The 15,746-nt window shown below is 42.2% G+C and overlaps 1 protein-coding gene across 1 annotated transcript in view; it reads right to left on the bottom strand.

The window, feature by feature from the left end:
• The window catches only part of LOC121566995 (prolylcarboxypeptidase (angiotensinase C)), a 108,234-nt gene that overhangs the window by 11,206 nt on the left and 81,282 nt on the right, over positions 1-15,746 (bottom strand). Inside the window, exons 6-7 of the mRNA XM_041876942.2 lie at positions 5,981-6,150; positions 187-357 (exon numbers count right to left, since the gene is read on the bottom strand). Coding sequence (XP_041732876.2) covers positions 187-357; positions 5,981-6,150 — 341 coding nt within the window. The remainder of the gene's footprint in view (positions 1-186; positions 358-5,980; positions 6,151-15,746) is intronic.

Below are 15,746 nucleotides of genomic sequence, written 5' to 3'. Positions count from 1 at the left end.
GATTTCCTAAATTAAACTCATTTTTAGCTGAATTCCTGGTGATTTTACCGCCTGTTGTCGGCCCTAGCTCTCTACAGGTCACTACTAGACCCAGAGCTCTATTCTCTGTACAGGTCACTACTTGACCCAGAGCTCTATATAGGGAATAGGATGCCATTTCAGAAACAGGCTGTGATTCTGCGATACCTGGTAGTACCAGCCGACGAAGCCCAGGTTCCCTGTAGCCGTGGAGGAGGTGTTGAGACAGGGAGCGTTTCCTGTGTAGTTGTAGTAGATTCTAACAGCTTCAGAGACGCCCCCTAACAACTGATAGTCTGACACGCTGCTGGGGTCAAAACCAAGCTGCTTGCACACCACCTGGGAACAAAACAAGAGAATATATCACGGACGTAGAGAAATACGTGCTTAGAAATTACAATTATTGTCTGAGTATACTAAATACAGGATATTTTTGGTCAGTGTTCTTCACATGAAGCACAAACATGGAACAATTACTAATTAATTAATACATTTCTGTCAATGGCAGAGTGAAAATACTTTACCCGTTAATTAAATAGTAACGCATGTATTAAGTAAGCGTTTTTAGGTAACCTTTTAAGCACTTCCTTTACAAACAAACACCAAGCTTAAGTTCCATTTCAGTCCAAATCCAACTGGCTCACCGTTAAAAAGCTCTCTCTCGTCTCGGAGCTGTTTACCTGTTGTTTTCTCATAAACACCATTTCACTTATAAATTCAGTGTCTAATTTGCATGTGTGGAATGGAACTAAAGGCTTAACTTGAATGTATAGCTCTGCGCTTAACAAGAGAGGAGACATATTTAGTTTAGCCATGCATGATGACGTTAAAAGATTTAACGACCTAGCTATGGTTCCCCTTCTGCTCCATTCTCACCCTACCAGGACAACTTCTCAACTTAGGAAAGTGACTGTTTCATCTATATTGACGGTTACTGCAGTTGAGATACATTTAACATTTGGATTTTTCCATCGTTCGCGGTTTGCTTTCAGACATAGTTACTGTATTGGTAGTTGTTATGGTAGCAGCAGAGTTTGCTGCCTGTCCTGTCCTGTCGCTAGCTGTTTTTTGTTCTGTCAGTCTTTGTGAGGCTGCTGGAGAGAGAGAGAGACTGTGGCTGCTTGTTAGGACATTGGAGTGGAGTTCTGGCAGAATGGAGGTTACTGAGGCTTTTGTCTACAGGCGGGCTGGGGAGGAGGAGGAGGAGGAGGAAGGGGGAGGAGGAGGAGGTTGAGGAGGAGGAGGATGGGGGAGGAGGAGGAGGAGGAAGGGGGAGGAGGAGGAGGAGGAAGGGGAGGAGGAGGAGGAGGAGGAGGAGGAGGAAGGGGGGATGAGGAGGAGGAGGAGGAGGAGGAGGAAGGGGGGATGAGGAGGAGGAGGAGGAGGAGGAAGGGGGGTTGAGGAGGAGGAGGAGGAGGAAGGGGGAGGAGGAGGAGGAAGGGGGAGGATGTCGATGGATGAGGAGGAGGGGTAGAGCTACAGGCAGATTTATACCATGAAATAAAACTCCAGCAATTGGTCTGAAGCATCTCCTCTCTACTTTTCAGATAGGATTAGTCTCCAACATTCATCTCTGCCAACAGATTTCCCCCTTTAAGCCCTCAATACTCCCTTCCCACAGTCACTCACATAATCACATTAGCTTTGTCATTAAAAAAGCTCACTGCCTAAACGGCTTAAACCACCCATAGGGCAGGCATACATTATAGGCACTGCTTAAACCACCCATAGGGCAGGCATACATTATAGGCACTGCTTAAACCACCCATAGGGCAGGCATACATTATAGGCACTGCTTAAACCACCCATAGGGCAGGCATACATTATAGGCACTGCTTAAACCACCCATAGGGCAGGCATACATTATAGGCTCTGCTTAAACCACCCATAGGGCAGGCATACATTATAGGCACTGCTTAAACCACCCATAGGGCAGGCATACATTATAGGCACTGCTTAAACCACCCATAGGGCAGGCATACATTATAGGCACTGCTTAAACCACCCATAGGGCAGGCATACATTATAGGCACTGCTTAAACCACCCATAGGGCAGGCATACATTATAGGCACTGCTTAAACCACCCATAGGGCAGGCATACATTATAGGCACTGCTTAAACCACCCATAGGGCAGGCATACATTATAGGCTCTGCTTAAACCACCCATAGGGCAGGCATACATTATAGGCACTGCTTAAACCACCCATAGGGCAGGCATACATTATAGGCACTGCTTAAACCACCCATAGGGCAGGCATACATTATAGGCACTGCTTAAACCACCCATAGGGCAGGCATACATTATAGGCACTGCTTAAACCACCATAGGGCAGGCTACATTATAGGCGCTTAAACCACCCATAGGGCAGGCATACATTATAGGCACTGCTTAAACCACCCATAGGGCAGGCATACATTATAGGCACTGCTTAAACCACCCATAGGGCAGGCATACATTATAGGCACTGCTTAAACCACCCATAGGGCAGGCATACATTATAGGCACTGCTTAAACCACCCATAGGGCAGGCATACATTATAGGCACTGCTTAAACCACCCATAGGGGCAGGCATACATTATAGGCACTGCTTAAACCACCCATAGGGCAGGCATACATTATAGGCACTGCTTAAACCACCCATAGGGCAGGCATACATTATAGGCACTGCTTAAACCACCCATAGGGCAGGCATACATTATAGGCACTGCTTAAACCACCCATAGGGCAGGCATACATTATAGGCACTGCTTAAACCACCCATAGGGCAGGCATACATTATAGGCACTGCTTAAACCACCCATAGGGCAGGCATACATTATAGGCACTGCTTAAACCACCCATAGGGCAGGCATACATTATAGGCACTGCTTAAACCACCCATAGGGCAGGCATACATTATAGGCACTGCTTAAACCACCCATAGGGCAGGCATACATTATAGGCACTGCTTAAACCACCCATAGGGCAGGCATACATTATAGGCACTGCTTAAACCACCCATAGGGCAGGCATACATTATAGGCACTGCTTAAACCACCCATAGGGCAGGCATACATTATAGGCACTGCTTAAACCACCCATAGGGCAGGCATACATTATAGGCACTGCTTAAACCACCCATAGGGCAGGCATACATTATAGGCACTGCTTAAACCACCCATAGGGCAGGCATACATTATAGGCTCTGAGCCACAACAGCTCCAAAAGTCCATTTAGTCTCCATCTCTGCTAGCCTGTTGCACCACTAGGGGATTTAGGATTTATATATTGATGAGGACCGCAAATGACTTGCCAAAACTTGCACCGAAAGTGATATATTTATCCTACTGTAACAGTAACAGAACAGTGAACAGCTCATGTAACTCATAGGGTCATTGGAGCACCCCGGGAGGGTGAGCAAGCACTAGCAGGGTTTAGGGTTTAGGGTGGATGGTGTGCCTTGGTTGGTGATGTGACGTGTCAGGGGAGCTGGTACAAAGAATGATGGGTCTGAGTCCTTCATCCTTCTATAACATCCTCTACAGTACAGGGATCCCTGAGACCTTCATCCTTCTATAACATCCTCTACAGTACAGGGATCCCTGAGTCCTTCATCCTTCTATAACATCCTCTACAGTACAGGGATCCCTGAGTCCTTCATCCTTCTATAACATCCTCTACAGTACAGGGATCCCTGAGTCCTTCATCCTTCTATAACATCCTCTACGGTACAGGGATCCCTGAGTCCTTCAGCCTTCTATAACATCCTCTACAGTACAGGGATCCCTGAGTCCTTCATCCTTCTATAACATCCTCTACGGTACAGGGATCCCTGAGTCCTTCATCCTTCTATAACATCCTCTACAGTACAGGGATCCCTGAGTCCTTCATCCTTCTATAACATCCTCTACAGTACAGGGATCCCTGAGTCCTTCATCCTTCTATAACATCCTCTACAGTACAGGGATCCCTGAGTCCTTCATCCTTCTATAACATCCTCTACAGTACAGGGATCCCTGAGTCCTTCATCCTTCTATAACATCCTCTACAGTACAGGGATCCCTGAGTCCTTCATCCTTCTATAACATCCTCTACAGTACAGGGATCCCTGAGTCCTTCATCCTTCTATAACATCCTCTACGGTACAGGGATCCCTGAGTCCTTCAGCCTTCTATAACATCCTCTACAGTACAGGGATCCCTGAGTCCTTCATCCTTCTATAACAGCCTCTACGGTACAGGGATCCCTGAGTCCTTCAGCCTTCTATAACATCCTCTACAGTACAGGGATCCCTGAGTCCTTCATCCTTCTATAACATCCTCTACGGTACAGGGATCCCCGAGTCCTTCATCCTTCTATAACATCCTCTACGGTACAGGGATCCCCGAGTCCTTCATCCTTCTATAACATCCTCTACAGTACAGGGATCCCTGAGTCCTTCATCCTTCTATAACATCCTCTACAGTACAGGGATCCCTGAGTCCTTCATCCTTCTATAACATCCTCTACAGTACAGGGATCCCTGAGTCCTTCATCCTTCTATAACATCCTCTACAGTACAGGGATCCCTGAGTCCTTCATCCTTCTATAACATCCTCTACAGTACAGGGATCCCTGAGTCCTTCATCCTTCTATAACATCCTCTACAGTACAGGGATCCCTGAGTCCTTCAGCCTTCTATAACATCCTCTACGGTACAGGGATCCCTGAGTCCTTCATCCTTCTATAACAGCCTCTACGGTACAGGGATCCCTGAGTCCTTCATCCTTCTATAACATCCTCTACAGTACAGGGATCCCTGAGTCCTTCAGCCTTCTATAACATCCTCTATGTTTTATTGAGTGGATGGTCAGGTGGCCGGAACATAATTACAAATAATTAATATATTTTCCATAATCAAAAATATTGTATTTTCAGCTGTTTGAAGCTTGTGTACAAAACCGAAAGTAAAAGACGCAAAAAACTAAACTTAAGAACAGGAAGCAAAGAAATACAGCACATAGAACAGATCTACCGCTTCTTAGACTGGCTTTCAATGAGAATGACAGATCTATAACTCACATTTCTATGTGCATTTGGTGGGGTCGCCAAAAAGTTACATATTGCAGCTTTAGGAATTAAAAAGTATAGCGCTGTTATCATCATGTTACATATTACTGTTACCATGTGACATTGTTTTTGATACGTGAGATAAGTTGACATGTGAGACAAACAGGGTTTAGTGGAGCAGAACACATTAGAGGCACTTCTGAGGCCTACTGTGTAAAATGTCTCTCTCTCTCTCTCTCTCTCTCTCCAATGGAAATTCTGAGATCTGAGGGAGTGTGCAGCTGAAAAGCTCACTGGAGGAGAAAATAATGGTGGTTTCAGTTGGAGCTGCCCTTCTGAAGAAAGAATGGTGGTTTCAGTTGGAGCTGCTATTCTGAAGAGAAAAGCCACCTCACAATCCTCACAAGAAACGCATGCGTCCCAAACGGTACCCCGTTTCCTATGTAGTGCACTGATTTGACCAGAGTCGCTCTACATAGGAAACAGAGTGCCGTTTGGGACTCGTTCATTATGAATATAATGAAGAATTTATTATGAATATTAATGCAGTTAATTGACAGCTGTAGTAAACAAATACTACAAAAGATAAGAAAGACTGAATGACAACCATCTGAATCAACGAGAGAGAGGCTGTGTGGCAGGGCAGCTAATATAAAGGAAGCAGCGCCAACTAATTGGAAACAGTACATTCATTTGGGTAGTACAGGTTGAATGGATTTAGTGAGGTAGAAAGAAAATAATTGTTGCTAATGTGATTTTTCACTTTCCTTGTTTTAAAATGTTCTGTACTTTAGGTAAGTAAAACAAAATGTTAACTATTCAATTATAAACAATTGGCCGACTATGTAAAATAGAAACAGATTTCTTATTCTACATGTGTAATAACACATTAAAAAAATATATATATTATTATGAAAGATATCCATTTACCTGTATTGGCCAGCGTGGGAGCGGCTGGAGGAAATTAGCTTCGTAGGGATAGTCAACCATGGCCAGATTCACCCAGGTCTCTTGGAGCCAGGCCTTGAAACCATCCAAGTCCGTCTTCTTGAGAGGGGAGCACAAGCTAAACTCACCGGACAGCCATTGAAGACCATCATCTGTTCAGAGATGAAGAGGGAATGTAGTCCTCATGAGTTAACCACGCTTTAAACTAGTTTCTATGATGCTGTCATTCAGACAGGCTAATTCATCCTACCAGTCGCTATGATGCTGTCATTCAGACAGGCTAATTCATCCAACCACTCGCTATGATGCTGTCATTAAAAACAGGCTAATTCATCCAACCAGTTGCTATGATGATGTCATTCAGACAGGCTAATTCATCCTACCAGTTGCTATGATGTTTTCATTCAGACAGGCTAATTCATCCAACCAGTTGCTATGATGTTGTCATTCAGACAGGATAATTTATCCTAACAGTTGATATGATGTTGTCATTCAGACAGCCTAATTCATCCCATCAGTTGTTATGATGTTGTCATTCAAAGACAGGATAATTTATCCTACCACTTGCTACGATGTTGTCATTCAGACAGGCTAATTCATCCAACCAGTTGCTATGATGTTTTTTTTTGGGGGGGGGGGTAGAAGGATTACTTTATCCTATCCCAGGTATTCCTTAAAGAGGTGGGGTTTCAAATGTCTCCGGAAGGTGGTGAGCGACTCCGCTGTGTGTGTGGGTGGGGGGTGGGGGTAGAAGGATTACTTTATCCTATCCCAGGTATTTCTTAAAGAGGTGGGGTTTCAAATGTCTCCGGAAGGTGGTGGCGACTCCGCTGTGTGTGTGGGGGGTAGAAGGATTGCTTTATCCTATTGTCAAGACAGGCTAATACATCCTACCACTTGCTATGATGTTGTCATTCAGACAGGCTAATTCATCCTACCAGTTGCTGTGATGTTGTCATTCAGACAGGCTAATTCATCCTACATCTTGCTATGTAGTTGTCATTCAGACAGGCTAATTCATCCTACCACTTGCTACGATGTTGTCATTCAGACAGGCTAATTCATCCAACCAGTTGCTATGATGTTGTCATTCAAAGAAAGGCTAATTCATTCTACCAGTTGCTTTGATGTCATTCAGACAGGCTAATTTATCCTACCACTTGATATGATGTTGTCATTCAGACAGGCTAATTCATCCTACCACTTGCTATGATGTTTTCATTCATACAGGCTAATTCATCCAACCAGTTGCTATGATGTTGTCATTCAGACAGGCTAATTCATCCTATCAGTTGCTATGATGTTGTCATTCAAAAACAGGCTAATTCATCCTACCAGTTGCTGTGATGTTTTCATTCAGACAGGCTAATTCATCCTACCAGTTGCTATGATGTTTTCATTCAGACAGGCTAATTCATCCTACCAGTTGCTATGACGTTGTCATTCAGACAGGCTACTTCATCCAACCAGTTGCTATGATGTTGTCATTGAGACAGGCTAATGTATCCTACCACTTGCTATGATGTTGTCATTCAATAACAGCCTAATTCATCCTACCACTTGCTATGAACAGGCTAATTCATCCTACCAGTTGCTATGATGTTGTTATTCAGACAGGCTAATTCATCCTACCAGTTGCTATGCTGTCATTCAGACAGGCTAATTCATCCTACCAGTTGCTGTGATGTTGTCATTCAGACAGGCTAATTCATCCTACCACTTGCTATGTAGTTGTCATTCAGACAGGCTAATTCATCCTACCAGTTGCTATGATGTTGTCATTCAGACAGGCTAATTCATCCTACCAGTTGCTATGATATTGTCATTCAGACAGGCTAATTCATCCTACCACTTGCTACGATGTTGTCATTCAGACAGGCTAATTCATCCAACCAGTTGCTGTGATGTTGTCATTCAGACAGGCTAATTTATATTACCAGTTGCTGTGATGTTGTCATTCAGACAGGCTCATTCATCCTACCAGTTGCTGTGATGTTGTCATGCAGACAGGCTAATTCATCCTACCACTTGCTATGTAGTTGTCATTCAGACAGGCTACTTCATCCAACCAGTTGCTATGATGTTGTCATTCAGACAGGCGAATTCATCCTACCAGTTGTTATGATGTTTTCATTCAGACAGGCTAATTCATCCTACCACTTGCTATGATGTTTTCATTCAGACAGGCTAATTCATCCTACCACTTGCTATGATGTTGTCATTCAGACAGGCTCATTCATCCTACCACTTGCTATGTAGTTGTCATTCAGACAGGCTAATTCATCCTACCACTTGCTATGATGTTGTCATTCAGACAGGCTAATTCATCCAACCAGTTGCTATGATGTAATCATTCAAAGAAAGGCTAATTCATTCTACCAGTTGCTTTGATGTCATTCAGACAGGCTAATTTATCCTACCACTTGATATGATGTTGTCATTCAGACAGGCTAATTCATCCTACCACTTGCTATGATGTTTTCATTCAGACAGGCTAATTCATCCTACCAGTTGCTAAGACGTTGTCATTCAGACAGGCTAATTCATCCCACCAGTTGCTATGATGTTGTCATTCAGACAGGCTAATTCATCCTACCACTTGCTATGTAGTTGTCATTCAGACAGGCTAATTCATCCTACCACTTGCTATGATGTTGTCATTCAGACAGGCTCATTCATCCTACCAGTTGCTGTGATGTTGTCATGCAGACAGGCTAATTCATCCTACCACTTGCTATGTAGTTGTCATTCAGACAGGCTAATTCATCCTACCACTTGCTACGATGTTGTCATTCAGACAAGCTAATTCATCCAACCAGTTGCTGTGATGTTGTCATTCAAAGAAAGGCTAATTCATTCTACCAGTTGCTTTGATGTCATTCAGACAGGCTAATTTATCCAACCACTTGCTATGATGTTGTCATTCAGACTGGCTAATTCATCCTACCACTTGCTATGCAGTTGTCATTCAGACAAGCTAATTCAACCTACCAGTTGCTATGATGTTTTCATTCAGACAGGCTAATTCATCCTACCACTTGCTATGATGTTGTCATTCAGACAGGCTAATTCATCCTACCAGTTGCTATGATGTTGTCATTCAGACAGGCTAATTCATCCTACCACTTGCTATGTAGTTGTCATTCAGACAGGCTAATTCATCCTACCACTTGCTATGATGTTGTCATTCAGACAGGCTCATTCATCCTACCAGTTGCTATGATGTTGTCATTCAGACAGGCTAATTCATCCTACCACTTGCTATGTAGTTGTCATTCAGACAGGCTAATTCATCCTACCACTTGCTACGATGTTGTCATTCAGACAGGCTAATTCATCCAACCAGTTGCTATGATGTTGTCATTCAAGAAAGGCTAATTCATTCTACCAGTTGCTTTGATGTTGTCATTCAGACAGGCTAATTTATCCAACCACTTGCTATGATGTTGTCATTCAGACAGGCTAATTCATCCTACCACTTGCTATGAAGTTGTCATTCAGACAAGCTAATTCAACCTACCAGTTGCTATGATGTTTTCATTCAGACAGGCTAATTCATCCTACCACTTGCTATGATGTTGTCATTCAGACAGGCTAATTCATCCTACCAGTTGCTATGATGTTGTCATTTAGACATGTTAATTCATCCTATCACTTGCTATAATGTTGTCATTCAGACAGGCTAATTCATCCTACCAGTTGCTGTGATGTTGTCATTCAAAGACAGGCTAATTCATCCTACCAGTTGCTACGATGTTGTCATTCAGACAAGCTAATTCATCCTACCAGTTGCTATAATGTTGTCATTCAGACAGGCTAATTCATCCTACCAGTTGCTATGATGTTGTCATTCAGACAGGCTAATTCATCCTACCAGTTGCTATGAAGTTGTCATTCAGACAGGCTAATTCATCCTACGACGTGCTATGATGTTGTCATTCAGACAGGCTAATTCATCCTACCAGTTGCTATGATGTTGTCATTCAGACAGGCTAATTCATCCTACCAGTTGCTATGAAGTTGTCATTCAGACAGGCTAATTCATCCTACGACGTGCTATGATGTTGTCATTCAGACAGGCTAATTCATCCTACCAGTTGCTATGATGTTGTCATTCAGACAGGTTAATTCATCATATCACTTGCTATGATGTTTTCATTCAGACAGGCTAATTCATCCTACCAGTTGCTATGATGTTGTCATTCAGACAGGCTAATTAATCCTACCAGTTGCTATGATGTTGTCAATCAGACAGGCTAATTCATCCAACCAGTTGCTATGATGTTGTCATTCAGACAGGCTAATTTATCCTATCATTCGTTATTATGTTGTCATTCAAAGACAGGGTAATACATCCTACCAGTTGCTGTGATGTTGTCATTCAGACAGGCTCATTCATGCTACCAGTTGCTATGATGTTGTCATTCAGACATGCTAATGTATCCTACCACTTGCTACGATGTTGTCATTCAGAAAGGCTAATTCATTCTACCACTTGCTTTGATGTTGTCATTCAGACAGGCTAATTCATCCTACCAGTTGCTATGATGTTGTCATTCAGACAGGCTAATTCATCCTACCACTTGCTATGAAGTTGTCATTCAGACAGGCTAATTCATCCTTCCAGTTGATGTGATGTTGTCATTCAGACAGGCTAATTCATCCTACCAGTTGCTATGATGTTGAAATTCAGACAGGCTAATTCATCCTACCACTTGCTATGATGTAATTCAGACAGGCTAATTCATCCTACCACTTGCTATGATGTTGTCATTCAGACAGGCTAATTAATCCTACCAGTTGCTATGATGTTGTCATTCAGACAGGCTAATTCATCCTACCAGTTGCTATGACGTTGTCATTCAGACAGGCCAATTCATCCAACCATTTGCTATGATGTTGTCATTCAGACAGGCACATTCATCCTACCAGTTGCTATGATGTTGTCATTCAGACAGGCTAATTCATCCTACCAGTTGCTGTGATGTTGTTATTCAGACAGGCTACTTCATCCAACCAGTTGCTATGATGTTGTCATTCAGACAGGCGAATTCATCCTACCAGTTGTTATGATGTTTTCATTCAGACAGGCTAATTCATCCTACCACTTGCTATGATGTTTTCATTCAGACAGGCTAATTCATCCTACCACTTGCTATGATGTTGTCATTCAGACAGGCTCATTCATCCTAACAGTTGCTGTGATGTTGTCATGCAGACAGGCTAATTCATCCTACCACTTGCTATGTAGTTGTCATTCAGACAGGCTAATTCATCCTACCACTTGCTACGATGTTGTCATTCAGACAAGCTCATTCATCCAACCAGTTGCTATGATGTTGTCATTCAAAGAAAGGCTAATTCATTCTACCAGTTGCTTTGATGTCATTCAGACAGGCTAATTTATCCTACCACTTGCTATGATGTTGTCATTCAGACAGGCTAATTCATCCTACCACTTGCTATGAATTTGTCATTCAGACAAGCTAATTCAACCTACCAGTTGCTATGATGTTGTCATTCAGACAGGCTAATTCATCCTACCAGTTGCTGTGATGTTGTTATTCAGACAGGCTAATTCATCCTACCAGTTTTATGATGTTTTCATTCAGACAGGCTAATTCATCCTACCACTTGCTATGATGTTTTCATTCAGACAGGCTAATTCATCCTACCAGTTGCTATGATGTTGTCATTCAGACAGGCTACTTCATCCAACCAGTTGCTATGATGTTGTCATTCAGACAGGCGAATTCATCCTACCAGTTGTTATGATTTTTTCATTCAGACAGGCTAATTCATCCTACCACTTGCTATGATGTTTTCATTCAGACAGGCTAATTCATCCTACCAGTTGCTAAGACGTTGTCATCAGACAGGCTAATTCATCCCACCAGTTGCTATGATGTTGTCATTCAGACAGGCTAATTCATCCTACCACTTGCTATGTAGTTGTCATTCAGACAGGCTAATTCATCCTACCACTTGCTATGATGTTGTCATTCAGACAGGCTAATTCATCCTACCAGTTGCTGTGATGTTGTCATTCAGACAGGCTAATTCATCCTACCACTTGCTATGTAGTTGTCATTCAGACAGGCTAATTCATCCTACCACTTGCTACGATGTTGTCATTCAGACAGGCTAATTCATCCTACCACTTGCTATGTAGTTGTCATTCAGACAGGCTAATTCATCCTACCACTTGCTACGATGTTGTCATTCAGACAGGCTAATTCATCCTACCACTTGCTATGATGTTGTCATTCAGACAGGCTAATTCATCCTACCAGTTGCTATGATGTTGTCATTCAGACATGTTAATTCATCCTATCACTTGCTATAATGTTGTCATTCAGACAGGCTAATTCATCCTACAAGTTGCTGTGATGTTGTCATTCAAAGACAGGCTAATTCATCCTACCAGTTGCTGTGATGTTGTCACTCAAAGAAAGGCTAATTCATTCTACCAGTTGCTTTGATGTCATTCAGACAGGCTAATTTATCCAACCACTTGATGTGATGTTGTCATTCAGACAGGCTAATTCATCCTACCACTTGCTATGCAGTTGTCATTCAGACAAGCTAATTCAACCTACCAGTTGCTATGATGTTTTCATTCAGACAGGCTAATTCATCCTACCACTTGCTATGATGTTGTCATTCAGACAGGCTAATTCATCCTACCAGTTGCTATGATGTTGTCATTCAGACAGGCTAATTCATCCTATCACTTGCTATAATGTTGTCATTCAGACAGGCTAATTCATCCTACAAGTTGCTGTGATGTTGTCATTCAAAGACAGGCTAATTCATCCTACCAGTTGCTGTGAGGTTGTCATTCATACAGGCTATATCATCCTACCAGTTGCTATGTTGTTGAAATTCAGACAGGCTAATTTATCCTACCACTTGCTATGATGTTGTCATTCAATAACAGCCTAATTCATCCTACCACTTGCTATGAACAGGCTAATTCATCCTACCAGTTGCTATGATGTTGTCATTCAGACAAGCTAATTCATCCTACCAGTTGCTATAATGTTGTCATTCAGACAGGCTAATTCATCCTACCAGTTGCTATGATGTTGTCATTCAGACAGGCTAATTCATCCTACCAGTTGCTATGAAGTTGTCATTCAGACAGGCTAATTCATCCTACGACGTGCTATGATGTTGTCATTCAGACAGGCTAATTCATCCTACCAGTTGCTATGATGTTGTCATTCAGACAGGTTAATTCATCCTATCACTTGCTATGATGTTTTCATTCAGACAGGCTAATTCATCCTACCAGTTGCTATGATGTTGTCATTCAGACAGGCTAATTCATCCTACCAGTTGCTATGATGTTGTCATTCAGACAGGCTAATTCATCCTACCAGTTGCTATGAAGTTGTCATTCAGAAAGGCTAATTAATCCAACCAGTTGCTATGATGTTGTCATTCAGACAGGCTAATTCATCCTACCACTTACTATGATGTTGTCAATCAGACAGGCTAATTCATCCAACCAGTTGCTATGATGTTGTCATTCAGACAGGCTAATTTATCCTATCATTCGTTATTATGTTGTCATTCAAAGACAGGCTAATACATCCTACCAGTTGCTTTGATGTTGTCATTCAGACAGGCTAATTCATCCTACCAGTTGCTATGATGCTGTCATTCAGACAGGCTAATTCATCCTACCACTTGCTATGAAGTTGTCATTCAGACAGGCTAATTCATCCTTCCAGTTGATGTGATGTTGTCATTCAGACAGGCTAATTCATCCTACCAGTTGCTATGATGTTGAAATTCAGACAGGCTAATTCACCCTACCACTTGCTATGATGTAATTCAGACAGGCTAATTCATCCTACCACTTGCTATGATGTTGTCATTCAGACAGGCTAATTAATCCTACCAGTTGCTATGATGTTGTCATTCAGACAGGCTAATTCATCCTACCAGTTGCTATGACGTTGTCATTCAGACAGGCACATTCATCCTACCAGTTGCTATGACGTTGTCATTCAGACAGGCACATTCATCCTACCAGTTGCTATGATGTTGTCATTCAGACAGGCTAATTCATCCAACTTTTTGCTATGATGTTGTCATTCAGACAGGCACATTCATCCTACCAGTTGCTATGATGTTGTCATTGAGACAGGCTAATTTATCCTACCACTTGCTATGATGTTGTCATTCAATAACAGCCTAATTCATCCTACCACTTGCTATGAACAGGCTAATTCATCCTACCAGTTGCTATGATGTTGTCATTCAGACAGGCTAATTTATCCTACCAGTAGCTATGATGTTGTCATTCAGACAGGCTAATTTATCCTACCAGTTGCTATGATGTTCTCATTCAGACAGGCTAATTCATCCTACCAGTTGCTATGACGTTGTCATTCAGACAGGCTACTTCATCCTACCACTTGCTATGATGTTGTCATTCAGACAGGCTAATTCATCCTACCAGTTGCTATGATGTTGAAATTCAGACAGGCTAATTCATCCTACCACTTGCTATGATATTATTCAGACAGGCTAATTCATCCTACCACTTGCTATGATGTTGTCATTCAGACAGGCTAATTAATCCTACCAGTTGCTATGATGTTGTCATTCAGACAGGCTAATTCATCCTACCAGTTGCTATGACGTTGTCATTCAGACAGGCCAATTCATCCAACCATTTGCTATGATGTTGTCATTCAGACAGGCACATTCATCCTACCAGTTGCTATGATGTCATTCAGACAGATTAATTCATCCTACCAGTTGCTGTGATGTTGTTATTCAGACAGGCTACTTCATCCAACCAGTTGCTATGATGTTGTCATTCAGACAGGCGAATTCATCCTACCAGTTGTTATGATGTTTTCATTCAGACAGGCTAATTCATCCTACCACTTGCTATGATGTTTTCATTCAGACAGGCTAATTCATCCTACCACTTGCTATGATGTTGTCATTCAGACAGGCTCATTCATCCTAACAGTTGCTGTGATGTTGTCATGCAGACAGGCTAATTCATCCTACCACTTGCTACGATGTTGTCATTCAGACAAGCTCATTCATCCAACCAGTTGCTATGATGTTGTCATTCAAAGAAAGGCTAATTCATTTTACCAGTTGCTTTGATGTCATTCAGACAGGCTAATTTATCCTACCACTTGATGTGATGTTGTCATTCAGACAGGCTAATTCATCCTACCACTTGCTATGAATTTGTCATTCAGACAAGCTAATTCAACCTACCAGTTGCTATGATGTTGTCATTCAGACAGGCTAATTCATCCTACCAGTTGCTGTGATGTTGTTATTCAGACAGGCTAATTCATCCTACCAGTTTTATGATGTTTTCATTCAGACAGGCTAATTCATCCTACCACTTGCTATGATGTTTTCATTCAGACAGGCTAATTCATCCTACCAGTTGCTATGATGTTGTCATTCAGACAGGCTACTTCATCCAACCAGTTGCTATGATGTTGTCATTCAGACAGGCGAATTCATCCTACCAGTTGTTATGATGTTTTCATTCAGACAGGCTAATTCATTTTACCAGTTGCTTTGATGTCATTCAGACAGGCTAATTCATCCTACCACTTGCTACGATGTTGTCATTCAGACAAGCTAATTCATCCTACCACTTGCTATGTAGTTGTCATTCAGACAGGCTAATTCATCCTACCACTTGCTACGATGTTGTCATTCAGACAAGCTAATTCATCCAACCAGTTGCTATGAT

This window comes from Coregonus clupeaformis, chromosome 5 (genome assembly GCF_020615455.1).
Source record: "Coregonus clupeaformis isolate EN_2021a chromosome 5, ASM2061545v1, whole genome shotgun sequence".
NCBI classification, from domain to species: Eukaryota; Metazoa; Chordata; class Actinopteri; order Salmoniformes; family Salmonidae; genus Coregonus; species Coregonus clupeaformis.
This window is presented reverse-complemented; position numbering and strand designations above follow the sequence as displayed.